This window comes from Ctenopharyngodon idella, chromosome 3, assembly GCF_019924925.1.
Source record: "Ctenopharyngodon idella isolate HZGC_01 chromosome 3, HZGC01, whole genome shotgun sequence".
NCBI lineage: Eukaryota > Metazoa > Chordata > Actinopteri > Cypriniformes > Xenocyprididae > Ctenopharyngodon > Ctenopharyngodon idella.
The window spans coordinates 56,929,035-56,957,003 of record NC_067222.1 but is presented as its reverse complement, the minus strand read 5'-3'; the positions used below and the strand labels follow the sequence as shown (position 1 = coordinate 56,957,003).

General features: G+C 41.5%; 3 protein-coding genes across 3 annotated transcripts in view; all 3 read left to right on the top strand.

The window, feature by feature from the left end:
• Positions 1-27,969, top strand: part of LOC127508849 (gastrula zinc finger protein XlCGF8.2DB-like) — a 537,748-nt gene that overhangs the window by 301,035 nt on the left and 208,744 nt on the right. The window lies entirely within an intron of this gene.
• LOC127508848 (uncharacterized) overlaps positions 1-27,969 on the top strand; it is a 630,120-nt gene that overhangs the window by 458,065 nt on the left and 144,086 nt on the right. The gene's annotated exons all lie outside the window — the stretch shown is intronic.
• LOC127508000 (NACHT, LRR and PYD domains-containing protein 12-like) lies at positions 23-27,296 on the top strand. The gene is made up of 4 exons (XM_051885461.1): positions 23-151; positions 4,068-4,241; positions 26,944-27,117; positions 27,215-27,296. The coding sequence occupies exons 1-4, from the start codon at positions 48-50 to the stop codon at positions 27,294-27,296; spliced, it is 534 nt and encodes a 177-aa protein (XP_051741421.1). The 5' UTR covers positions 23-47.

Below are 27,969 nucleotides of genomic sequence, written 5' to 3'. Positions count from 1 at the left end.
CAGTTCAAATGAACATCCAGGGAAAAAACTGAAAACATTCTGAAAAAATGTCAGAGAAGGTGCTGGATGAGTTCAACCCAAAGAGGTTCACATCATCACAGGCAGGCTACAAGAGACTCGTTCCAGCTGTGAGATGCTGCAGAAAAGCCCTGTGAGTAATTTCACTGTAGCAAATTAGCTCAAAATAAATATGAATAATTAATCATAACTGTTACATGTACTGTGTCCTGTGACCTAGTTTTTCCCCAGTCTGTCTGATTAGTTAATTTTATCCACCTGTGTATCGTTAATTATCCCATCACCTTGTTTAGCTCCCTTTGTTAGTCACATGTATATATACCCTGTGTTCTCCTTCACTCCTTGTCCGTTCTCGTTTATGTCTACACTTGTGAATGCTGTCTTCGCCCTGTTTGGAATTTCCTGTGTTTTCAGTAAAGTATTGTTATTATCGTCATCTCCGTCTCCGTCGTACTTGGTACTACAGCAGCTGTAACAGAAGAACAGACCGAAACAGTTTTTTTTTTTGCGGCGTTTTTTCCCTTCAGTTTTTATTTGTGTTTTTTCCCTATGAGTCTACCCGCTGTCCAGCTCCTCTGCCTGAAGCAGGGAGACCGCTCGCTGGAACATCACACCAGTGACTTTCTCCAGCTTGCGTGCCTGACTCACTTCCCGGACCGCTCGCTCTGTATATATTATCACACCGGCCTGAGCGAGCGGTCCAAGGCACGCATTCCAGCGGGCGGTCCAACTGAGGATTTCGCCGCATACGTGGAGTGGGTGCTGGTGAACAACAATTCCCTGTTCACCATCGGCCCCGCTGAGGACGACACCAGCACCACTCCACTTCCAGAGACCAGCCATCCGCCATCGACTACGTGCACGATGGAGAAACGAGAGCCCACCGCAGACCGCGGAGTTCAACCTGCCGGGACGAACGAGGCCAAACCTGAAGAGAGGACGGAAGGAGTCGTCGCCCCGGGGTGTGAACCGCAAGGTGTGTCTGACCAGGTGCGTGAGCCCGCTACATCGTGTGCTGTCGAGGGAGTGTTAGTGGAGTTCGAGGGCTGGGAGGAGAGCCCCGCCCACAACCTCACCACGGTGGATGGGATGGCTATTACCACTGAGACGTTTCTGGATATGTTGGAGGTGTTTGAGGAGGTATATTCCCCATGTCTTGTTTCCCCGCTGGTCCCGTCCAGCTCAGAACTGTCTGTGTCCCCGCTGGTCCCGTCCAGCTCAGAACTGTCTGTGTCCCCGCTGGTCCCGTCCAGCTCAGAACTGTCTGTCTCCCCGCTGGTTCCGTCCAGCCCAGAACTGTCTGTCTCCCCGCTGGTTCCGTCCAGCCCAGAACTGTCTGTCTCCCCGCTGGTTCCGTCCAGCCCTGTGTTCCCTCCCAACCTCCCTCTCCCGCCTCCTCAAACCATCTACTCATCTCTGCCTCTGGTATCCTTCAGCCTCTCATCAGCTCCATCACGCAAGCGGATGGACCCAACTTGAAGCTTCAGGCCACCAGCGTCACCGTGGACAGAAGATCTCCTGGCTCCGCCTCCAGCCTTCGAGTCCAACACTCCACCGCGGCCTGTCGACGCGTTGCCTTCGCTGTGGCTCCTCCCTCCCTCGGCTCCACCTGAAACCCTCAGCCTCAAGACTCCACCGGGCTCCCTCGTCCCACAGGCTCCGACTTGGTCAGACGTCGTCCAGCCTGCACCTGCGGTTTCACCTGGCTCCCCCTTCCCCTCGTCTCCTCCTTCGTCCTCAGTCGCACCGCCTCCGTCTCAGTCTTCAGGTTCCTGGATTCCACCTCGGATGCTCGTCGTCCCGGCTCAAGCTCGGTCTCCAGATCCAGCAGTGTCGGTTGGGCTCTCCGGCATTCCAGCTCCACCTGGATCTCCATCATTGGTGGCATCTCCATCGGCCGTCCCCAGGGTGGCGCCTCTCAACTCCCCACTATGGCGTTTCCCGTCCTCGACTCCACCCTGGGGCCTCATCATGGTTGGTCTCTGGACTAACACCTGGCTCCTCCTGCTTCAGGCTTCCCCTTGGCTCCTCCCACCCTCCACTCCCCCTTGGACTATTAGTTGTTTTCTATGGACTGGCTTAATTTTTCTTTTTTCATCTGCCCTTCGCCCTCCTCCAGAGCCCCCGCCCTCCCCTCCTCAGTTGGACTCTATACGGCGCAAGGCGATAATGTTACATGTACTGTGTCCTGTGACCTAGTTTTTCCCCAGTCTGTCTGATTAGTTCATTTTATCCACCTGTGTATCGTTAATTATCCCATCACCTTGTTTAGCTCCCTTTGTTAGTCACATGTATATATACCCTGTGTTCTCCTTCACTCCTTGTCTGTTCTCGTTTATGTCTACACTTGTAAATGCTGTCTTCGCCCTGTTTGGAATTTCCTGTGTTTTCAGTAAAGTATTGTTATTATCGTCATCTCCGTCTCCGTCGTACTTGGTACTACAGCAGCTATAACAATAACTAGTTATAATTAATTATAAATATTTGGATCAGTTAATAAAATTAACTTAATGTAATAAAATTAATATTACAATCAATTAACCTGTTGTCCAATGAACACACAGTGTTAATTGTTTATTAATTCTAAGAAATGTTCATTTCCAGGTTATGGGAAATAACAATCTTATTGTACAGTACTACTCAGAGCCTGTAGTCAGGATCTGCATGAATAGGGACTCCAGTATATGAGCGTGAAACACGGACAACTTTACGTGTGACGTGAACAAGACTTTATTAACTACACTAAACACTTAATTACTCTAACATTCACACACATACATGCATACAGTTTACCAAGGGAAAGAGAGAGTTAAAGCAGAGTATAGGAAAGCAAGAAGCTACAGTATTGTTTGAAATTCAGCAGATCAACAGCCTTGAGCAAACCATCAGTTTAGTTTTAACAGGCCCTTCTTTAAAAGGGGTAAGGATATTCAATGTATCAGATAATGAGACTAAGTTTGATACTTAGATGTCTCTCCAAGTTAAATTAAAACTGTCCTGATGCGATTTGTGGAGGCTCCCGTTGAATCTTTGCTGATATTGTCTTGATGAAAGAGAACCAGTTAGATTCAGAGGATCTTTGGTGAATGGAAGTTCTAGGCTGAAGCCTGGCACAAGCTTGGGGGTTCCTTAGAAGCTTCTAGCTTCTCACAGCATCATCTTAACATCAGCATTTGTCAGTAAAAGAGAAGAGAGCTTGATCTTGTGATCAGTCAATATAAGGGGTGAAGATGTCACACCCTCTTAAGGTGTACGAGCCAATAAGGAGTTGCCCCCTCAGAGGGAACTTTACGAGTCTTTGTGACTTTGGCAGGATATTAGCATAAGAAACTGGATTGGATGAATGAGAGAAGAACCATCTAGATTCTTATAATACTAATGTGTCACAGAGTTAGTAACATGTAACATAAATTACCAAATAGGAAACGAAAGTTGGAGTCCGTAGATCCCAAACATGCTACCAATGTAATTTCAGTTAACTGTACATTTGCAACTCTGGAACATTAATACCAAAATAGTTCAAAAGAGAGAATTAATACATAGAATAAAGCCTATAAAAGGAAAGTCATGAGATGGGAAAATTTGATACATGTTTATACATTTCCCATATGGTTATATAGAGAATACATAGGATTAAGAGAGTTTATTTGTCCTTCTCAGAAAGAATGAAGTCAGAGTCACTAGTCTCTGCAAAATTCTTTCTGATCGTAAAAGTACCATGTATCTGTAACATGACACCTAGTTCTGCCTGTGTGTTAGCTACGTTTGGCATACTAGTTGCAGTTTTAGGGGGATGGGTTCACAGAACTTTGATAGAGTGAGTTTATGGGTAATTCATTAAATATAATGAATAATTGTGTGCCTGATTGGTCCAGACGCTACATCACTGATCGCTGTTTAATTAAAGGTTTTGTTCTATCACTAAACAACTAAATGTAAAAATACTGAATAATAAAATATCTGTCTGTCCTGATTATGAAGGGTACAATGTGTTATTGGAAAACACTGAACATCAGAAAATAATATGGTTAAACGTTCTGTTTTGGCAGATTTGACAGCTGTGGTCTTGATGAAACTTGCTGTGAAACTGTATCTTCAGTTCTACAATCATCAAACTCCCATCTGAGAGAGTTGGACCTGAGCAACAATCACCTGAAGAATTCAGGAGTGATGCTGCTTTCTGATGGACTGAAGAGTTCAAACTGTAAACTGAACATACTGAGGTTTGACATTGACATTCACTCATTTTCTATATTCAAAAATGTGAACAAATAGCTGTTTTCATATCTATGACAAGCACATATTTTCTCCTGTCTATATTGTTGTATGAATGTATCAGTGGTGTTTTCTCCAAGCACACAAGGCAGAAAACCTGATTTCGGTTTTCACAAAAAGACTCCTGTCTCAGACACATGCAATCTGAAATTCAGTTCTCTTTAGTGTTGTATTGCGCTCGAATGGTTAGATACACAGAATTATTTCAAAATATCTGTCTTGAGGAATATTCATGTAAACATAGTCGGTTATGTCTTAAGTGAACGCAAAGAGTTGGGGGTAAATCTGATGTGTGACTATAATGATTGTGAAACTCAAACGAGGGAGAGCTGGATCCAAATGCAGAGTGAGATTTAATAAAAAGTAAGTCGAGTCTGGCCTAAATTATAAGCATTTAAAATTACTTACAATTTGGTCAGAAGACTCCTCTGTGGTACGTTCTTGTTCAAAGTCTTAAAACACTATAAATCAAGCCAAGGTAGGCAGCTTTTGTAATCAATTAAATTTCTTTTAATTGGTTACTTTTCTTTTTATAATAAACAAAAATGTAAAGGCAAATAAAACTTCATCATTAAGGTATAAAATACAGTAATCACTCTTTTCAGTCAAAGGTGTAGTCAGCTCTGGGCTTCCCAGCTTCAGCTTGGGGTTTCTTGTCCTCAGCTCTGGGCTTCTAGGCGTCGGGGGTACTGACGTATCAGTATCCGAAGAGGCAATCAACTCATCAGTCTTTTATACTCCTGCTGTTTATTGCAGACGTTGGGTTATCTTCTTGATTGACGTACGTTGTAACTTTCCCAAAGTTTCCAGGTCTTTCTCAAGGCCTCGCAGGTGCAAGCTGTCTGGCTTTTGTGTCCTTGAATTCCAGTAAACTCATCCAAGATGGCTGATGTCCTTATAAGGTTCTAGGAGTAGAACCACAGTTCTCTGTGTCCTTGAGCACACACACATAGAACCACACACACTTCTGTGTGCTGCAGTCCAGTTCTGCTCCTCCTTCTCATGGACAGGCACACACACACATATCCATCAATAACTGCACATCTCTGGCCATACAGTATAATACATTTCTTATAAACAAAAATAAATAATAATAATATTGTAAGCAGTGCCTAATATTTAATACATTTGCCAAATGTGTAGCAACAGACTTCCAAAATCTAAACAAGGAGGCAGGGTAATTGCATTTTCTTGATATAATACAACACCCCCTTTTGCAACACCCCCTGCAATTATCCTGACTCGTTATTCAACATTCTCAAAGTTGTGGCACACAAACGTTGTTCACTTCAAATTTTAACAGTAACATGTACATTCGTTCATAATTCTTAAACTCCTTGGTTAGTAACACATTCAGGTAACATTCCACCCAGTTTTCTGCTTTCCATAATTTTAATAATCAATTATATTTCTCTGTACAGTATCATTTAAGGGCAAAACTTTGTGCTCTGCTTGAGTTTCAAATATAAGCCAAATTTGGATCCTACAAAGAATCCATTAGTTACTTCAAGCACCCTTCAGGTCCTCCCAAAGGAACGTGCGGCTCCTCCCCTGGCTCAGACAGTTTGCAGAAGCCAAAGGGGATCTGAGCTTCCAGGCCATATACCTTGGAAACTTGGTCCGCCTGCATTCCCTCGGATCTTTTGGGCACAAAATTAGTATCTGGGGTGTTTCTTGCTCCAGCTACATATTAAAATACCCCATACATTTAACCAATTCAAACAGTGCAAAATGTTCCTTATCCATCACTTTGTAAATATCTAATTGCCAAACTCTGGGTGAAATATTTTCAAGCAATTCATTTCATTCAAAATTGTTGCACTTATTTCGGTAATCATTTCTTGAACATGTACATAATACATAGTAAATATTCACATTACAAATAATACATTACAAAAGAGTTTCTCTAGTTCATTCATTATTCATTCAGTACATTCATTATTTTTAAAACAATCCATTAATTAAACCTTTGTATCAACAGTCTTTCTGATATTTTTCTGAATTATATTCAAACATAACTTATACATTCTATATCAAAAATCAGTTTGTTTCTATAAGGCTCCCATTGTCAATTTTGTGAACAAAATTTGTCTCCCAATCTTAAAATTTAACAATTTAAGCCTTTCATATTTTAAATTAAAAAATTTACAAATTTATCTTATAACCTGTACTACAATCACAGAGTTTCATCTTCAGCTACCATAACACATAGTTTAACTTCCTTAATATACTATATGTAGTGACTTTACACTAAGAAAATATGATATTTTCACATATGCAAACAGAATCTTATTACTATTACACAAAGTGCCGACAGCTGACATTTATTCAATTATTTTTGTTGTTTATGAATTTATTTAGACAATCATTTTCATTTCTAACTCTAACTACAAGCACGAGGTAATGTTCTCCTATCCATGCATTATCTTACTCTGTTTTATATCACCACTATCTCTTGATTAATGTTTGTTTCAATATCACCAAATAAGCATCATAATCTTAACTGTATTATGATTTTTAGGATTTGTCTCTGTTAGCTTTTCTAAAATTACATTCTTACACAATTCAGTATATTTATTTTGTCATACATGTTCTTCTTAAACTTCTTAATCTTTCTTATCTACAAAATTTCAATTTCTAGTAATTTTTCTTTAGGTTTATAAAGTCCCTACAGTGTATAATCACCTTATAGTGTATAATTACTGCCTTCCTCTTCATCTATCTACTTCATCTATCTTCTAGTGGACTCTAGTTTACCTAGTGGATTCTTCATACCATTGCATACATATATAAATATCCCATAATTTTCAGCTGTTTCATCATATAATATTTTATATTTAATTAAAAAATGTATCTTAGGAATATGTCTCAATGTCTACTGTTGCCTGTTTTAAACCAATTAGGTATTCCTTATTTCATTTAATTTTCATTTAATACATTTGGTGACGCTCTTCTTCAGTGCCAATATGTTTTTATAACTTAATCCAAATTATCTTCCTTTATGTAATATTAAATATATATTTTCTACTTTTCTGTAATACAAACTTGTAGATTTTTCAACAGTAACATTCTTATATTTTTTCTCACATTGGCTCGATTCTTCCAATGTTGTATTCACATGCAACAGAGATATATCTATTCTTTATAGCAGAAATTATCATTGCTACTTTTTTATTCTTTTGCTTTCAAAAGCTTTGGTCAATTGTACAATCAATTGTCCAGTAAAATCAACTAAAAGCCACATTCCTGCTACATTTATAGTTATTTAAAATTAATAATTTATCCCACAAAAATTGGTTCTTATTGGCTGGATGTTTCTACATTTCAGCATTCTTTTTGTTCTTTTTGGGCAAAAATGTGCTTTTGCTCTTTGTGGTCTTTATTTACTTTCATTGTTTCTGATAAGTAAATTCAAAATAATTACTCCACCCACATCAGAACCTTTTAATAATTTACTGTTCTGTTAATCTTGTGCCAGCTCTTTCCCATGGCACAGGTAAGAAATTGAGGTTCTGAGGTGGTGGTCCTGTTCACTATTATTAAACCCTGCAGCCTGCTGTGAGTTGTCCTGTTGTGCTGAGAGAACTTCTGTCCTGTCCTTCTGTGGCTCCCTGCCAGGAGATACAGCTCCTCTCCCCCTTCCATAAGTTCACTGGCACACAGGAAACTCAGCTCTGCTATACATTTATTTTATTTATACTTAATATTTGTCCAATTTGTCAAAATTGATAAAGCATAATACTACGTTTCATCATATTCTCCCCTTTTTGGGAGATTAATTTATGCATTCTTTTGCTATATTCTAAATAGCTTTTAGCAATTGTTCCAATTAACCAGTTTTCTGGTTGGAATATTTTGCCATCTTTAAAGCAAGATTTCAATCCTAGTCATCCATGTGCTCACTTAGTCTCTGGGTCATTATTACTTTGAGGATAACTCATCCTGCATTCCTGGAGGATACACACAAGGCTCTTTTTTACCTCCATGGCTCCTTCTAAAGCAGTTTTTGAGGCATTATCAGTGGTTTAACCTTTAGTTCCTCTCTGAACCCTGGTTATACTTTTAGCTGAATCATCACAGTAAATACTGTATATTCTAATACCTTCCCAACACATTTTTGCATCTTATTTATTTAGTTAATTGGTTTTACAGGTGTTATTAACCTACCTATCTATCTCTACATTTTCTGCTCAATGTTTGTTGACAGTATGCATTTCATTTTATGATTAAATTCTTAAAATTCTTAGTCCTAATATCTTTCTGACTAATTATCTTTACTTTAACATTTGTCTTTATCTTATTCATAATTTTATTGTTAATTATCTTCTATCACATTGTTTTTCTATAGCAAGGAACAAATTCCCTTCATATCAGAGGAAATGTTCTAATAATCCAACAGTTTCTTTGTCAACTATCCAAACTTTTATTATTCTTTTCAAATTTTAAAATGGTTAAGCTCTGTAACTTTATTCAGATAGTTCGTACCTCACTTTGCATTAAGCAATTGTTAATTTTTAGTTTGCTAAATAATAGCTGCAAAATTAAAAACATGAATTTTTTTAATCACATCTTGGATGCAACTTTTATCAGTAGGCTATTGTAACGAGGCTGGACTCAGGCAGAGATCCATTTGCAAGCTTTATTATAAAGAGCGTGGTCGTACAGGCAGGGTCAAAGTAGGGGCAAACAGGGACAGCAGGGACAGGCAGAATTGTGGTCAGGATACAGGCAGTAGTCAGGACAGGCAGATAACGTTCACAGTCCAGATAACAATAAACAGTCCAAAGGCAGGCAGCAGGGAATCATAAACAGGTAACCAGACAGGATCGATAACAGGCAGACAATAAACACAGGAAACCGCTCAGAGTTGAACACAGGGTGAATCAGGCTTCGCAATGAGGTGGTGTGTGAGTGAGTCTTAAATAGTCCAAATAATAGGCTACAGGTGTATGTGGCAACGGGTGATTGGTGTGGAGTGTGCATGTGACTGGCAGTGAGGATTATGGGAACTGTAGTCCGGGAACTGACAGGAACTGACGGTGATCATGACATAACGCCCCCCTCCCGGAAGGCGCGTCCTGACGGGAACGGGGTCTCCAATGCAGGTTTCATGAACTCGGGCAGCCACGGTGGGTCAGGTGCCACGGGTAGCCATGGTGGGTCAGGTGCCACGGGCAGCCACGGTGGGTCAGGTGCCACGGATAGCCACGGTAGGTCAGGGGTGTCGACCAGCCATGGTGGGTCAGGAGTGTCTGGCAGCCACGGCGGGTCGGGTGGCTCGGGAAGCCACGGCAGGTCAGGAGTGTCGGGAAGCCACGGCAGGTCAGGTGGCTCGGGCAACCACGGCAGTTCGGGTGGCTTGGGCAGCCACGGCAGGTCAGGTGGCTTGGGCAGCCATGGCGGGACAAAGTCCAAAGATGACCATAGTGAGTTATAGTCCATGGGCGGCCATAGCAGTTCGGAGGCCGTTGATGGTCGCGGCCGTGCAGGGTCCCCACCCACAAGCTCCCCACCCTCAGGTATATGCCCCCCCCCCCCAAAAAAAGTTCTTGGGGAATTCAACGGAGGCCGTGGCGGGTTCGTGGGCAAGGAGCTCGGGTGGCGCCGGCAGGGCAAGGAGCTCGGGTGGCGCCGGCAGGGCAAGGAGCTCGGGTGGCGCCGGCAGGGCAAGGAGCTCGGGTGGCGCCGGCAGGGCAAGGAGCTCGGGTGGCTCCGGCAGGGCTAGGAGCTCGGGTGGCAACGGCAGGGCATGGAGCTCGGGTGGCAACGGCAGGGCATGGAGCTCGGGTGGCGCTGGCAGGGCAAGGAGCTTGGGTGCGAAGTCTGGAGCTGACTCGGCCTCTGGTGCGGAGTCTGGAGCTGACTCGGCCTCTGGTGCGGAGTCTGGAGCTGACTCGGCCTCCGGTGCGGAGTCTGGAGCTGACTCGGCCTCCGGTGCGGAGTCTGGAGCTGACTCGGCCTCCGGTGCGGAGTCTGGAGCGGGCTCGGTGAAGACTGGAGCGGGCTCGGGTGCAGAGTCTGGAGCGGGCTCGGGTGCAGAGACTGGAGCGGTCATCTTGTCCCTGGACACTGACGAAGTGGCCATCTTGTGCATAGCAACCGGCGAACTAGAGTGCGTTGCAACCGGCGAACTAGAGTGCGTTGCAACTGGCAGACTTGAGAGCGTAGCAACCGACGGGCTTGAGTGCGAAGCGGCCGGCGGGGTTTTCAGGATGCCAGCTGCTCGTACTGAAGTTAATGGTGGATCATCCACACTGGACAGCAACCCTCTCCGTTTTCGAACTGATCCAGAGACGGAACATGACTCTAGAAGATCAACGGAGAAGTGACGTTGCTCTGGAAGATCAGCGGAGATGTGCCGTTGCTCTGGCAGATCAGCGGAGATGTGACTTGGCTCACGGAGGTCAACTGTGACTTGACTTGGTTCAGGATAATCAGTGCTGACTTGACTTGGTGTTGTTATTATGGTGGCCGCCATTTTGTGAGTGTCATCTGGCGCGGCAGCCATTACATGACCAGACGTGGTGTCGCATTCCTCTGCGACACCCACAGTAAACGGAGAGCCAACATTCAATAAAGCATAATCCGGAAACTGACTTAGAGATGAACGGGGTCCCTTACAAATGAGTTGTGATTTGAATGGCTGATTAATGCCCTCACAGAAAAAGTCTACCAGCGCACAGTCCAGCAAGTCTGAATAATAAGCAATGTCCAAATATTCCACAACATATTCCTCAGGCTTCGCAATGAGGTGGTGTGTGAGTGAGTCTTAAATAGTCCAGATAATAGGCTACAGGTGTATGTGGCAACGGGTGATTGGTGTGGAGTGTGCATGTGACTGGCAGTGAGGATTATGGGAACTGTAGTCCGGGAACTGACAGGAACTGACGGTGATCATGACAGCTATCAACAGCTTTTTAGCATTTCCATCACTCTGGTGCATATCTTAATACTTGAATTAAAATTATTTCAGATAATCAATATTCAAATTTTTTTTTTTTTTTCCTAAAATATAGTACAACTGTTTCGTGGTCAGAACAAAAGCAGTCACTACCTCTTCTACTGAATTTAAAATTACAAATGCTTTTGTTATGTTTGTAAATTTTCAAAATTCATTCATCTACGATCCTCTCTCTCTCTGTTTCTTCTGGCTGCTTCCGTTAGGGGTCATACAGTGGATCATCCAAATATCTATTTGGCACAGGTTTTACAACGAATTCCCTTCCTGGTGCGACCCAGTGTCAATCATGGCTGTCAATCTAAAAATCCGTTAACCATGTAACCCAATTAATTAATGATTTAAATATATTTTTCCTTGTTATCTATAACCTCCATATTTGACTTTTGATTCACTCTGTAATATATTGTTATTATACTCGAATATATATATATATACACCTACTCATCCTTTATAGTTCAATTATATCTTTAACATATACCTTTTAATATTGTAATCCTATTTCTCAATATGTCTGTCCTCATTTAGGAATATGTATCTTGTTATCTGTCAAACTTCGATCATATTTTCACTTAGGTGTTCATAAATCATTAACTTGTTCATAAATATTTTGTTTATTATTTAGGTTCTGTTTCTCCAAGTACTGCCCCTCTCTCATTCAAGCTAGCTTATGAGCTTTATTATTGCCACTGATATTACTGTTTTCTTTAGAATTGTCCGGTTGGGTGAAAAGGTTAAGTCCTCCCAACTTTTTTACATTTTAACTAAATCAGAAATCAGTCCAGTTTATTTACCTTTCAATTTGGCATAACAATCTTTTTTTTTTTTTCATTAAAAATCTTTTTACACTTTTATTGTCTGTTGCTGGGATGTGTGGTGAAATTCTTATTCCTCCTTTTTCTGAGTGCCCTTGACACGGAGGTCTGAGTTCTGCGCTGTGCCTGGAACTGACTCTCTTATCTCGGGTCGTTTCTCCTGCTTCAAAATTAAATCTTCAGTGCATATATTTTTTTTTTTACAAACAATTGTACTTTTTAAACAAATCTTTTTCCTTTTTCTAACTTTTCATCACTAACAGCTGTTACAACATCAGATATCTATTTTCTTTTTATTATCATTTATCATTTATCTTCCTTTGCCATTTTTGTATTTGAGGCACTTTTTAAATCTTCATCATATGAGCTGTTTACAGCTGCATCTACTTCTAACCTCGGTCCGAACTTTTCAGCTTGGAGTATTTTTACAAAGAACTGCTAACATTTTATTAACAAAAACAATCAAGCACAGTGGATTTTCTTTATTGCTAGTTTCTTTTCAAACAGGTATGTCTTTTATCTGTTATTGATATCCTATTGTATCAATATTCAAATCTATTGTCTAATGTTCTATTGTTTAATGTATACATTAGAAAATCTGCTTTAATTGCACTAACACTTCTTTTGCTTAATTCTGTCAAGTTTAATCATCCTCTTTTAAGTGTGAATAGGCTTCACCATTCGACATATCCCAATTTTAATGTAACCCATTAAACTATATAATTTATAACTTCTTTTACCATCAGGCACCTTCAGTATTATATTTTGTAATATTTTATAAACTGTGTATTTGTCAAATTCCAAAATACTAAAAACTCAACCACATCAATCAATAATATTTTTTTCATTTTAAATCATTAATCATTGTTTTTATATGTATCCTCAAACTTTACTTCCTAAGCAATTTGAGTACAACCTCTACAGCTTTTAAACATTTTATTCTTAATAAAAGTGTCACAAGTGAGGCTCCCGCACTTCCTTCCCCGCACCACCGGAGGGAGCCTTCACCGGAATACTGATACCATTATTCGGACTACATTTCCCATAGGCCCTCATTCCTGGGACTGATTGCACACACACCTGCACCACATCACACTCACACTATTTAAGCAGCACGCACACACACACACACACACACTGCGAAGTCTTGATTTGCCCCGGTGATCATTTCTAAGCGTTTTCTGTGGATTGTTATACTGTTGCCGATTGGACTGTTTATCTCTTGTGATTCTCTGCTGCCTGCCTTGATCCTTGCCTGTTTACTGGACTGTGTTTGTTTGCCGCCTGCCCTGATCTCTGCCTGCTTCCTGATACCGTTTGTCTGCCGCCTGCCTCGACCATTGCCTGTCCCCGTTTACGTCTCTGCCTCTGCCCTTACCTGTGTATACACTATTCTTAATAAAAGCTGCAAATGGATCTCCATGCTGTCGACCCATCATTACAGAAGACTTCGCCAACTAGCGATCCAGCAGCTATCCTGCAGCTCTCTACTGAGCTATCCGCCCAGGCCAACCAGCTCGCAGTTCATCAACATCAGTTGAATCGATTGACTTCCCTTACTGAGGAGCTGGTAAAGACTCTACAGGGCCTTCGGTTCAGGCCTCCCGAGGCCGCCACCTCGCCGCCCGCGGCTCCCGACAACCAGGCCTTCACTCCTGCTCCTGCGGTGAATCCACGACTCGCCTTCCCAGAGAAGTTTGATGGCAATCCAGCTAAATGTAAGGGATTTCTGCTTCAATGCTCACTCTATGTTAACCAACAGCCGGCTCTGTATCCCTCCGATTCCAGTCGGATATCCTTCGTTTGCTCGCTGTTGTCTGGTAAAGCACTGGATTGGGCCACGGCGGTGTGGGGAGAGGACGGCTCCGCGTTTCCCACATTCTCCGCATTTCTTCGAAAGTTCAAAGAGGTTTTCGAACATCCCGCGGGAGGTAAGAGCGCTGGAGATCAACTGCTGTCGCTGTGCCAGGGCAAAACCACCGCTGCTGAGTATGCTCTCACATTCCGAACTCTAGCAGCTCAAACAAATTGGGTCGACGACACGTTGAAGTTGCTGTTTCGCAAAGGTCTGTCCCTAGAACTTCAAGCCGAGCTAGCCTGCCGTGACGAGGGAAGAACGCTTAGCGAATTCATAGAGCTGGCCATCCAAATTGATAATTTACTTCGCTCTCGACGTCCGCTCCGTGGGGCCACTTCCCAAACTTTAACCAACCCCACTCCAGAACCCATGCAGCTCGGCTATACGCCGCTACACCCAGAAGAAAGAGAAAGAAGACAACTCCACCTGTGTCTGTACTGCGGCCAAGCCGGCCACATCAAAATCAATTGTCCCATCCGGCCAAGTCCCTCTAACCCGAAAGCGGTGAGTTCCCAGCAATCCACCAACTATTCAGCTAACAGTTTCAAAATACCAGTACATGTGACTGTCAACAACCAGTGCATACCCACTCAGGCGCTCATAGACTCTGGGGCTGCAGGCAACTTCATGTCAAATACTTTCATTCAGGAACACAACATCACTCTAACGGCTTGTGATTCTCAATTGACAGTGGAGGCGCTAGATGGTCGGCCCATCGGAGAGGGGAAGGTCGCACACATTACTGCTGAGGTTGACCTGCAAGTAGGAGTATTACACCATGAACCCATCAGATTTTACGTCATCCACTCACCCAACAATCCAGTCATCCTTGGTCTCCCGTGGCTCCGGACCCACAACCCACATATTTCCTGGAAGGAGGGACAGATTATTCAGTTGGATTCATTCTGTCATGAACTTTGTCTGAAACAAGTCACCCCATTACCAGTTCAAGCTGTATCAATCCACACAGTTAATTCCGACGAGTCCCACATTCCCGTCGAGTATGCTGACCTGGCAATCGCTTTCAGCAAAAGCAAAGCCACCGAGTTACCCCCACATCGATCCAGTGACTGTGCCATCGACTTACTACCAGGTACCACGCCCCCCAAGGGCAGAATTTTCCCTTTATCCCAACCCGAATCTGCTGCTATGAAAAAATTCATTGAAGAGGAGCTAGCCAAAGGTTTCATCCGGCCCTCAACGTCACCAGCAGCATCAGGCTTCTTCTTTGTCAAGAAGAAGGACGGTAGTCTCAGACCCTGCATTGACTACCGCGGACTTAATGATATCACCGTCAAATTTCGTTACCCTTTGCCCCTGGTTCCAGCAGCTCTAGAGCAGTTACGGCAGGCTAAATACTTTACCAAGCTGGATCTTCGCTGTGCCTATAATCTGATACGCATCAGAGAGGGGGACGAATGGAAAACTGCCTTTTCCACCACCACTGGCCACTACGAGACCCTTGTGATGCCGTTCGGGCTGGCCAACAGTCCCTCCGTGTTCCAGTCTTTCATCAACGATGTCTTCCGGGACATGCTCAACCGCTGGGTCGTAGTTTACATAGATGACATCCTCATCTATTCCAGCACGTTTGAGGAACACATCCAACACGTCCGGGCTGTTCTACAACGCCTCATTCAACACCAACTCTACGCCAAGGCCGAGAAATGTGAATTTCATCGCACATCCACGTCATTCTTGGGGTATGTCATCAGTCACGAGGGAGTGGCTATGGACGACAGCAAGGTGAGAGCAGTTCTAGAATGGCCACGACCACGAACACTGAAAGAACTGCAACGATTCCTTGGGTTCGCTAATTTCTACAGGCAGTTTATAAGGAACTTCAGTGGCATTGCAGCACCTCTAACCTCCATGACCAAACGACAATCCACCCGTCTCACCTGGTCCAATGAGGCGATACAGGCTTTCCAGGAATTAAAGGAACGTTTCACCACTGCTCCCATTCTCCGTCACCCAGATCCAGAGCTCCCCTTCATCGTAGAGGTTGACGCATCCAGCACAGGCATCGGGGCCGTACTCTCACAACGTCAAGGAAATCCAGCCAAAATGTTTCCGTGTGCATTCTACTCGAGGAAGTTATCAGCAGCAGAACGAAACTACGATGTAGGCAACCGGGAGCTACTAGCCATGAAGGCAGCGTTGGAGGAGTGGCGGCACTGGCTGGAGGGAGCACAGCACCCATTCACCATACTCACGGACCACAAGAACCTTGAATATCTCCGTTCAGCCAAACGCTTAAACCCCAGACAAGCCAGGTGGGCCATGTTCTTCACCAGATTTCAGTTTACCGTGACATATCGACCAGGCTCAAGGAACCTCAAAGCCGACGCGCTGTCTCGCCAAGTGGAGGAGGTAGAGAGAACAAAGAGAAAACATCATCCCCAACAAACTTCTGGTCGCTCCCGTACAATGGGACATCATGACAGAAATCACCGAACTCAACGCACAGACGGTACCACCCCCGGAATGCCCACCAGATCGCACGTTCGTACCAGAAGCCCTCCGCAACAAGTTACTACATCAAGTGCATGCTCTTCCCAGTTCTGGTCACCCGGGTATTACTGCCACATTCCATCTGTTACAGAACCGGTTCTGGTGGGAGACCATGCTTGCGGAGACCACTCAATTCGTAAAGAACTGCACAGCCTGTCAAACCTCAAAACCATCCCGACAAGTACCCTCCGGGTTGTTACAGCCACTGCCCATTCCTCAACGTCCCTGGTCCCACATAGCAATTGACTTCGTCACCGACCTCCCTGTGTCCCGTGGCCACACCACCATTCTTACGGTTGTGGACCGATTCTCCAAAGCCTGTCGACTCATTTCACTACCCAAACTACCATCTGCTTTTGAAACAGCAGAGACCCTCTGCAACTATGTATTCCGTTTCTACGGCTTGCCAGAGGACATTGTATCGGACAGAGGGCCACAGTTCACGTCCCGGGTATGGGCAGCCTTCTTCAAACACCTGAATGTCAATGTCAGTCTCACATCAAGATATCACCCCGAATCCAATGGCCAAACAGAACGCATGAACCAAGAGCTCACCAGATTCCTACGCACTTACTGCCAACAAAACCAAAATGACTGGAGTCGTTACCTGATGTGGGCGGAATACGCACAAAACTCTCTCCAGAAAGCCGCCACCGGCGTGACTCCCTTCAAATGTGTACTTGGCTACCAGCCACCACTTTTCCCTTGGTCCGGCGAACCCACTAATCTACCATCCGTGACAGAGTGGCTGCAACGCAGTGAGGAAACCTGGGACCTCGCCCATCACCATCTGCAGCGCGCTGTGAGAAGGCAGGAGGTACAGGCCAATCGTCACCGGCGTCCCAGTCCAAAATACACCGTGGGCCAATGGGTCTGGCTATCCACACGAGATCTCCGCCTCCGACTTCCATGCAGAAAGCTCAGTCCCAGGTTTGTAGGGCCTTTTCAAATTATTAAACAAATTACACCCGTGTCATTCCGATTAGACCTACCTGCTAACTACCGTGTTTCTCCCACTTTCCATGTGTCGTTGCTGAAACCCTCTGGTGGTCCGAGGGGGGAGTCGGAGGGAGCCGAGGCCCGCAACCCCCCACCCATGCTGATCGAAGGCGAGGAGGCTTACCAAGTTCGAGAACTGCTCGATTCCAGGCGCCGGGGTGGGAGACTTCAGTACCTGGTCGACTGGGAGGGGTACGGCCCGGAGGAGCGATCCTGGGTCGATGTGGATGATATCCTGGACCCCTCACTCACAGAAGAGTTTCATAGAACGCATCCGGAGAGACCGGCCCCTCGACCACGTGGTAGACCCCGGCGTCATCCGCCTCCTCGCGTCTGGAGCCGCTCGCAGGGGGGGGGCTCTGTCACAAGTGAGGCTCCCGCACTTCCTTCCCCGCACCACCGGAGGGAGCCTTCACCGGAATACTGATACCATCATTCGGACTACATTTCCCATAGGCCCTCATTCCTGGGACTGACTGCACACACACCTGCACCACATCACACTCACACTATTTAAGCAGCACGCACACACACACACACACTGCGAAGTCTTGATTTGCCCCGGTGATCATTTCTAAACGTTTTCTGTGGATTGTTATACTGTTGCCGATTGGACTGTTTATCTCTTGTGATTCTCTGCTGCCTGCCTTGATCCTTGCCTGTTTACTGGACTGTGTTTGTTTGCCGCCTGCCCTGATCTCTGCCTGCTTCCTGATACCGTTTGTCTGCCGCCTGCCTCGACCATTGCCTGTCCCCGTTTACGTCTCTGCCTCTGCCCTTACCTGTGTATACACTATTCTTAATAAAAGCTGCAAATGGATCTCCATGCTGTCGACCCATCATTACAAAAAGACTTCAAAATCAAATGATTAAATACACATTTCAACTACCATCCATCCAGAGTGTTTCCTTGGCTAACTTGAGAGGCTGGAAGGATGAAAGGATGGACATTTAAACTCCTTTAAAACTTTCTACTATTAAAAAACCTAGCTCACAAATTAAAATAACTTTTAATCTAATAATATTAATAAATATTATTATTTAAAGTAAAAGCATTTTCCTTTTCCTAAATGTCTTAGGTATAGACCTAACATTGTTATCTAAATTTATTTAAGATCAGGTTTCCATCTCTTTCTCTCATTCTGTTTTTCTATCATGGATTTTTCCTTCAGCTCAAAGCATTAAACTTGACTTAGTCGCTACCCTAAATGACTCTCTTTAAATTTAACCATTAGTAACAGGTTTCTTAACCTCTTTAATAATTTTTTCAATATAATTTTGACTTTAAAAATACAGTTTCTGTATAAAAATTCATACTTCACATGTATAGTTGGATTGTATGGTTTTAATTAGCACTTTTGCCAATTATAACTTTTTCTTTCTCTTCTCTACTTATTTTAATCGCAAAATCTCTTAATTTATTAGCAGTAAGAAATTGTATGACCCATAATAACAGTAATTCCATATTTTACTTAAATAGCAAAATAAAAAATTATATTCTTTCTTACCTTGTGGTAGCAAAGTTTTTCTGTAGAAAACCTGTGGTATTTCAGTCTCTCCCTTTTTCTAAACTTTTCTAGTCAATCATTCTCAAGTAGCCTCTGTTTTCTACTCTCAATCTTATTTTTTTCTAAACTTAATTGGACTACTAATCACTGTTTTAAGTTACTCTATTGTATTAGCATTTTTTTTTTTTTTTTAATCTTCTGTTGATTTGGTTTTTTAAATCTTTTTTCTTAACTTTTCTTAACTCTCTCTAGATTGTACTGTCATGTTATAAACTGAGATCGTGCTAAGCTTCAGCTTTTCTTTCTTTCAATTTATTGCCCTTTATTTTTCTGGTATTTTTCAACAACCAGTCTGTCTACAAGTGTAATTTAAAAATTTAGTTATTACTTATCTAAATGTCACTTTTCTTTTATCCATTGATATTTCTCAATAATTTATTATTTTAATTAAACTTCAGTTGATAGAGGTCTGTCTTGCAGGGGTATCTTCGACTCATCTTCGACCCCTGTCCACATAAGCACTATAGGGTTTTAATGTCCTTTCCCTTTAACTCTTACTGATTTACTGACAAAATATAACTAACCACAGTTATATTTAAAATTATAATTCCAATATTCTTTCTTGTACACTATTCTGTTCATTATTGAACTCCGGGGGTTAAAATCCAGACTGGGATCATCAAAATCCCACTGTTACTTTGGTCTTTTTCCAACTCTTTATCTGGGCTCTGAAAATTCTTTCTGCCAGTTTTAACACTCTCTTGGCTTTTGATATTCTTGCTGGCATCTTACTTTCTCTAACTCTCTTTTCAGAATCCATTTTTTTGTTTTTAATGACAATAGATCTAAAACTTTAGTTACTTCTTCACTTATAGTTCCTAGTGCATTAAAATCTGTTTCCCATTTTAGACCCTCGGTTTGAGCAATACGGTTAAGGGTGAACACCGGGCTGACTTTATCTGTCCGTAAGTCAAATTTCTGTTAGGCACAACTTTCTTTGCCCTTCTTTTCTTAAAGGGTTAGTTCACCCAAAAATGAAAATTCTGTCATTAATTACTCACCCTTGTGCCGTTTTACACCCGTAAGACCTTCGTTGATCTTTGGAACACAAATTAAGATATTTTTGTTTAAATCCGATGGCTCCGTGAGGCCTACATAGGGAGCAATGACATTTCCTTTCTCAAGATCCATTAATGTACTAAAAACATATTTAAATCAGTTCATGTGAGTACAGTGGTTCAATATTAATATTATAAAGTGACGAGAATATTTTTGGTGCGGCAAAAAAAAAAAAAAACGACTTATTTAGGGATGGCTGATTTCAAAACACTGCTTCAGGAAGATTCGGAGCATAATGAATCAGCATGTCGAATCATGATTCGGATCGCGTGTCAAACCATACCTTTATGGATCTTGAGAGAGGAAATGTCATTGCTCCCTATGTAGGCTCACGGAGCCATCGGATTTAAATACAAATATCTCAATTTGCGTTCCGAAGATTAACGAAGGTCTTACGGGTCTGGAACGGCATGAGCGTGAGTAAAAAATGACAGAATTTTCATTTTTGGGTGAACTAACCCTGTAAGTATCTCTTAAGTGTCTCTTTTCTCGGTATATCAGAATATTTGTTTTCCAACTTTAACCTCAGGCTAATCATTCAGTATGTAAAGTGTTACTTTTACGTCAATTATTATATACAGTAGTTGTAATATAATATATCACATTCTCTGCTTTCACTATCAGCGGTATCAGAGTCAAATTCAAGCTCTGAATACAATCTCTAACTCCTCTGGCTCTGTCTCACCCTGTCTCTGTTGTAAATCTCTCCCTATTTCAGGCTTCTCATACTGAAGTGTGGATGGCTGAGAGGGTCCTGGCACATCATCTTTTCTCAGATGATTTTTTTTATAGTTCCTACTACTTTGCATTGTTGTTGTTTGTTTGTTTGTTTGTTTATAATAAGTTTATTGTTAACAGTCTATCTTCCATTATCTTCATTGTCTGGAAATTCAAATTATATTCTTTCAATACTACAGTATTGTTACTCCTTTTTAACTATTCTTTAACTTTCTATTAAAAGAAAAGTTATCAGTTTCCAGTCTTTTAGCCTCGAGCGTTCTGAACTATGAGCTCTTTTCTCTACTCAGACAGTGCAGTGTGAGAGACAATCTTATACACACCACTGTTACACGTTTGAGTCCAAGCTTGTGCTCACAGACTCTCTTTAACCTGTACACCTATTTTACACTGAAATCATCCTGACTGTGCTGGGACCAATTATCATATTTTCAATTCACTTTTTCTTAAATTACCATGTCACTTAAGATTATTTTCCCAACACATATTGGTACAGATTAAAAGTCCTACTTTTAGCCTGCCTATTTCCACTTCATAAAACTGTCTTCTGACAATGTTAGGTGAATTTCTTCCATTCATTTATAACTATTTTAACAACTATTTGATATTTTGTATCCAGGTCTAATGGTTTAAATAGTATTCTTTTTGGCACTCTACCACACCTATAAGAATGTAAAACATTTTCTTTAGCTTTATGTATCAACAGTACCTATCACATTTTCCTGTTCTAGGAGCCTTATACTATAATTTTATCACAGGTACACATTTTCCCCATTTACACTTTTTCTTCTTGTATAGCTGCTAGACCTACCTCAATCTTTAAGTTTTGACCATTTTGGTCTGTCACAGGAGCCACATTCCATTTCTAGAACCGGTGTGTCTGCTCGAAAGGCTAATTTTTTTCTCTCTCATGGATAAGCCTAAACACATTGCTGGATTTTCGCTGGGCTCTCCCTGCCATAAGCGAAGCATCCTTCATTAACAGGTCTTATCTTTAGGCTGTCTCTGCCTCTCCTTCTCTGAGGCTAGCCATGTGAGACTTTCTGTCTCTCCTACAGCTTTCTTAACCTTTATGGCTCCCTGGCTCGTAAAGTTAACTGTTCTATGCAAATTCAACCCTTTCTGGGCCGTCTATAAATAATCCCTCTAGATTATTTACATTTTGGGTCTTACAGGTTACCTGGTGATTCACTAGCTTCCCAAGTTTTTACATCTAAAACTCAAGCGCACGAGTGCGGAAGCGAATGGGAAAGCATTGCTCGATAGACCGTGGCCAGGGGTCGATGGATCAATGCCCCAACGTTGGGCGCCATGTTTTGCGGTGTGTATTTTGATCATAACACCTTTAACTTTATTATTTATTATTCTCAGGTTAGGTAAAGTAAGTCGAGTCTGGCCTAAATTATAAGCATTTAAAATTACTTACAATTTGGTCAGAAGACTCCTCTGTGGTACGTTCTTGTTCAAAGTCTTAAAACACTATAAATCAAGCCAAGGTAGGCAGCTTTTGTAATCAATTAAATTTCTTTTAATTGGTTACTTTTCTTTTTATAATAAACAAAAATTTAAAGGCAAATAAAACTTCATCATTAAGGTATAAAATACAGTAATCACTCTTTTGAGTCAAAGGTGTAGTCAGCTCTGGGCTTCCCATCTTCAGCTTGGGGTTTCTTGTCCTCAGCTCTGGGCTTCTAGGCATCGGGGGTACTAACGTATCAGTATCCGAAGAGGCAATCAACTCATCAGTCTTTTATACTCCTGCTGTTTATTGCAGATGTTGGGTTATCTTCTCGATTGACGTACGTTGTAACTTTCCCAAAGTTTCCAGATCCTTCTCAAGGCCTCGCAGGTGCAAGCTGTCTGGCTTTTGTGTCCTTGAACTCCAGTAAACTCATCCAAGATGGCTGATGTCCTTATAAGGTTCTAGGAGTAGAACCACAGTTCTCTGTGTCCTTGAGCACACACACATAGAACCACACACACTTCTGTGTGCTTGAGTCCAGTTCTGCTCCTCCTTCTCATGGACAGGCACACACACACATATCCAACAATAACTGTACATCTCTGGCCATACAGTATAATACATTTCTTAGAATCCAACAAAAATAAATAATAATAATATTGTAAGCAATGCCTAATATTTAATACATTGGCCAAATGTGTAGCAACAGACTTCTAAAATCTAAACAAGGAGGCAGGGTAATTGCATTTTCTTGATATAATACAACAAAACAAAAACACCAGGAGCAGAACTGAGATCACCAACAAAAACCCCCATACAAGGACATGACCTGACAAAGAACACAGAAAACACTGGGGTTTAAATACACAAGGGCTAACAGGATGACAAAACAAACCTGGAAACAATCAGGGAACTAATCAACAAGAAAAACTACAAAAGGACTACAAATGAAACAGGAAACAGGAACAAAACAGGGCAGAATGCAACCTAAAAGTCCAAATAACAAAAACACATGGTACACAAAACTGGGAATGCATAACAGTAGCATTAAACCTGCTGCTGTCTGTGTCATTAATGTTAATCAAACAACAAAAGATAAGAGGGAATCACTCACTGCTCTTGAATGAATAACTTTTTTTAGCTTTAACCCTTTGAGCGGTACGGTCCCACATATGGGATTTTTATTTCTGTGCCCCTGGTCGTACAGTCCCACATATGGGATTTAGAACGTTCAGCGACGTCACATAACTGCCAGATTCAAACTGTGCTTTCGTGCTTTGACTGCCAGACGGACACACTCAGCTCTTGTCATATATCACAACTATGCAGTGTTTTCAGCCACATAATGGTTTTTTTTAAATGTTTCAGACATTTAAATACACATAAGCACCAGTAAAACAATACATTTAGAGTTTATAAAATACACACTGATGTCAGACATCAGTGAAAGCAGCAATAACAATCCATTCAAATATAATTTGCCATTGACATTTATTCATATCAGACACACATAATGGGCTTAAGCAACTATAAAGTTTACTCTATTATTCTTCCAGTTCACCAGCCACTTACTTGGATATATTTCGGGAGAAACTGATGAGTTCACGTGCTGTCAAGTCAAGTCACCTTTATTTATATAGCGCTTTTTACAATGTAGATTGTGTCAAAGCAGCTTTACATTGATAACTGGTATATAATTTTGGCTGCACAGCAGCTCTTAAAGAATGGTGTCAATGCAGGCAGATCAAAGCACTGTTGAATATCAAATGTCAAGTCAAATGTCAAGTGTCCCCAACTAAGCAAGCCAAAGGCGACAGCGGCAAGGAACCCAAACTCCATCAGGTGACATCAGGTGGCAGACAAGTGGCAAATAGGTGTTTAAATGGAGAAAAAAACCTTGGGAGAAACCAGGCTTAGTCGGGGGGCCAGTTCTCCTCTGGCGAACAGTGCTTTGTTACGATTCAGGTAGCTATCATAAGCCTGATAGGATCGCAACATTCAAAGTATTTATTCCAGTTCCATCCAATTGAGGATCGTATTCATCACGCCGGTATGGACAGTTTGTTGAGGAACTGTGTCGTGGCTGTCGTGTCGATGAGGCCCTCACAGTGGATGATCTAGTTGACTCAATCTCTGCTGATACTTAAGGGGTGCGTTGTGGTCGTGTCAAGGCGCAGGTCCTCGATCTCACCTGGATACGGCCCGGATCCGGTTGACTACGGTAAACCTCGGGATAAACAGAAAGACTAATATTAGCGTAGATGCCATTTTTCTTCTGATGTAACGAGTACATCTGGTGTAGGAAGTGTTTCCGGTTCCGGCTGACCTAATTTATGCAGCCTAATAATCCTTTAACGGATTTGAAAATATAAATTGATAATGTGTTATGTGTATGCCAGGTTAAAGAGATGCGTTTTTAGTCTAGATTTAAACTGACAGAGTGTGTCTGCTTCCCGAACAATGCTAGGAAGATTGTTCCAGAGTTTAGGTGCTAAATAGGAGAAGGATCTTCCGCCTGCAGTTGATTTTGATATTCTAGGTATTATCAGCTGGCCTGAATTCTGAGATCGCAATAGACGTGAAGGACTATAATGAATTAGGAGCTCGCTCAGGTACTGGGGAGCTAAACCATTTAGTGCTTTGTAAGTAATTAGTAAGATTTTAAAATCTATATGATGTTTAACAGGAAGCCAATGCAGTGTTGACAGAACTGGGCTAATATGGTCATACTTCCTAGTTCTAGTAAGAACTCTAGCTGCTGCATTTTGTACGAGCTGTAGTTTATTTATCAGGCGAGCAGAACAACCACCCAGTAGAGCGTTACAGTAATTTTGCCTTGAGGTCATGAACGCATGAACTAACTGTTCTGCATTTTTCATTGAGAGCGTATGTCGTAGTTTAGATATATTTTTAAGATGGAAGAATGTGGTTTTACAGATGCTAGAAACATGGCCTTCAAATGAAAGATTGGTATCAAAGAGCACACCCAGGTTCCTAACTGACGACGAAGACTTAACAGAACAGCCATCAAGTGTTAGACAGTATTCTAGGTTATTACGTGAAGAAGTTTTTGGTCCAAAAATTAGAATCTCTGTTTTTTCTGAATTTAGTAGCAGGAAATTACTGGTCATCCAATTTTTTATATCAGCTATGCATTTCGTTAATTTTGTGAATTGGTAAATTTCGTCAGGGCGCGAAGAAATATAGAGCTGAGTATCATCAGCGTAATAGTGAAAACTAACGCCATGCTTCCTTATGATATCTGCTGTAAATCCGACTGACAGGACTCTGCGAACTGCGGAGCAAACTAAGATGGCAGCGCCCATCTCGCGTTATAGATCAAGATAAAGATCATTTATAAAGGTTTTTAAACAACAAAACACACTCACTTACACATATTTGAAAATCGGAATATCAGATAGTTGATGACATGGCAAGCTATTTTGTGAATATTTTAAATAAAAAAGGAAAAACAAAATAATAGCGATCCATCTGTCATACAGTGTTATTGTGGCTGCGTTCAGCGTAGGTGACATGCATGACGCGTCACCATGGAAACAATAAGGGCAAACATTCTAAAATAACGGTCACCTTAAAAAAAACTCACTCTAGGGGGTCAGTTAGAATATTTTAAACTCACACTTGAAAGGGTTAATAACAATCAATTTATTTATAATTAATACACTGAATTAATACACTTAATATGCTTTGGGCAACCATTTACTTACATAGTATTTTTTTCCTACTATGGAAGTCAATGGTGGCCCAAAGCAGCCTGGTTACAAACTTCCTTCGAAATATCTTCCTTTGCGTTCAGCAGTACAAAGAAATGTATACAGGTTTGGAACAACCTGAGGGTGAGTAAATGATGACAGAATTTTCATTTTTGGGTGAACTATCCCTTTAATTTCTGTAATATTTCTTAAATAGAGAAGCACAATTTCATTGTTAATTTCATGTTTCTTTCTTATATTGTATTTGTTCTACTGTTTGTCATTTGCATTTTTGAACTATATTGTGATTATTAATATAATTGTTATTAATCAAAGAATTGGAGGAAAAGATTAATCATGAATTGCTTTATAATCTAATCGTTACCCTCTGAATCATAATCAAATCATGAGGCAGTTGAAGACTGACCCTTCTATTGGAAAACCTGCAATTTTTTTTTAATGTAGTTTTCCAATTACAATTATTTCCAATGAAATAATACCCAAATTTCCTGTGTTCATTAAGCGATTCTTATGAACAGTTTGTTTCAATGAACTGTTTCATATCATAATAACAATTTAAAACATGTTCCCTTTCCTTGTGCATTTGATTATTACAGTAGCTTTATTTTCATTTCATCAGTCAAATCCTCTGCACACCATGCTCCGATGATCATATTACTTCCAGTTTTTGCCTTATTTTAGTAGGACAGTTTCAGTGTGTTGATAACTTGAGAACGACTGTGACCAGACCATTGAGTCAGTGAGTTGAACTGTATCAGTTGCATTCATGCACAGTGTGCTGCAGTGTTGAGCATAAATGAGTTATAAACTTAACCCTCAAGAGTAACATTATATTTTAATGGCTAAAGTCCCATTACACTGAATTTAGCACAAACATGCAGTTCAGATTATAAACCCTCCCTGACAATCACACTGATATCACTGTTTGTTTTGTTCCCTACACAGGCTATGTGGGTGTAATCTCACTGGTCAGTCCTGTGAAAGTTTGTCTTCAGCTCTACAGTCATCAAACTCTGTCCTGAAAGAACTAGATCTGACTAACAATGACCTGCAGAATTCTGGAGTGAAGCTTCTTTCTGATGGACTGAAGAGTCCAAACTGTCAGCTGCAAATACTGAGGTATTTACAAACATATAAGAGATCATTTATAGTCAGCCAGTCATAGTGTTTGCAGATGATCTGACTATTGATGGGTGTATTCTGCTCTCTTTCCAAGAGAGAATCATCACATAAGATGCAGTAACACTAATAGAGAAATACAACCACAATCAGATGAAAAGAATAATTTGTATCTCTAATGAGAGCAGTGTCAGTACTATGATACGGTCTAAACCCTGACTGGAAATCCTTACAGATACCATTTCTTTTTAAAAAAGTGTTGTGAGAATACTGGCTTTTCTACTATTTTTGAGAGAAAGGTTAGAAGGTTAGAATTCTAGTTTAGAATGTCTGTAAATATAAATCCCAATGCATCTTTTTCACCATCTACATAGATATTAAAATCACCATCAATTTAGACTTTATCCACAGCAATTTATTGCACTTATTTCAGCTACTTATAACATGCTCTTGGCCAACATGTAATTTTGCTGTATTCAGCACAAACTCTGCTACAATAATATGTGAGCAAAATGGATGTACATGTTTGCATTTTTTTTTTTTTTTTTTTTAGAAAAAAAAAAAATGTCACCACAATAAGGCCATAACACACAAACTGAATAGCTGTTCACAAGACTTTTGAGTTATCAATCTTGTAGGCTAGAATTTTTACTACAAAATGATATGAAAATCATTCTGGCATTCTGCTGTATGCGTTGGAGTGTCCAATCTTCAGTGTCTTATGATCCTTCAGAAATCATTCTAATATACTGATTTCAGTTATTATCAATGTTGGAAACCATTAAACTGAAACCAGTCATGCTCTTCCTCTGAGGTAAATTCTTCCAGCATTATTCCTCACCGCGTCTCAAA

Bases quoted from the DNA above. Each gene is read 5' to 3' on its own strand.
- LOC127508000 (XM_051885461.1), top strand. From the start codon at position 48: ATGTCAGAGAAGGTGCTGGATGAGTTCAACCCAAAGAGGTTCACATCA. The intron at 152-4,067 runs GTGAGTAATTTC...CTGTTTTGGCAG, and splicing joins AGATGCTGCAGAAAAGCCCT to ATTTGACAGCTGTGGTCTTG. The intron at 27,118-27,214 runs GTATTTACAAAC...TCTCTTTCCAAG, and splicing joins TGTCAGCTGCAAATACTGAG to AGAGAATCATCACATAAGAT.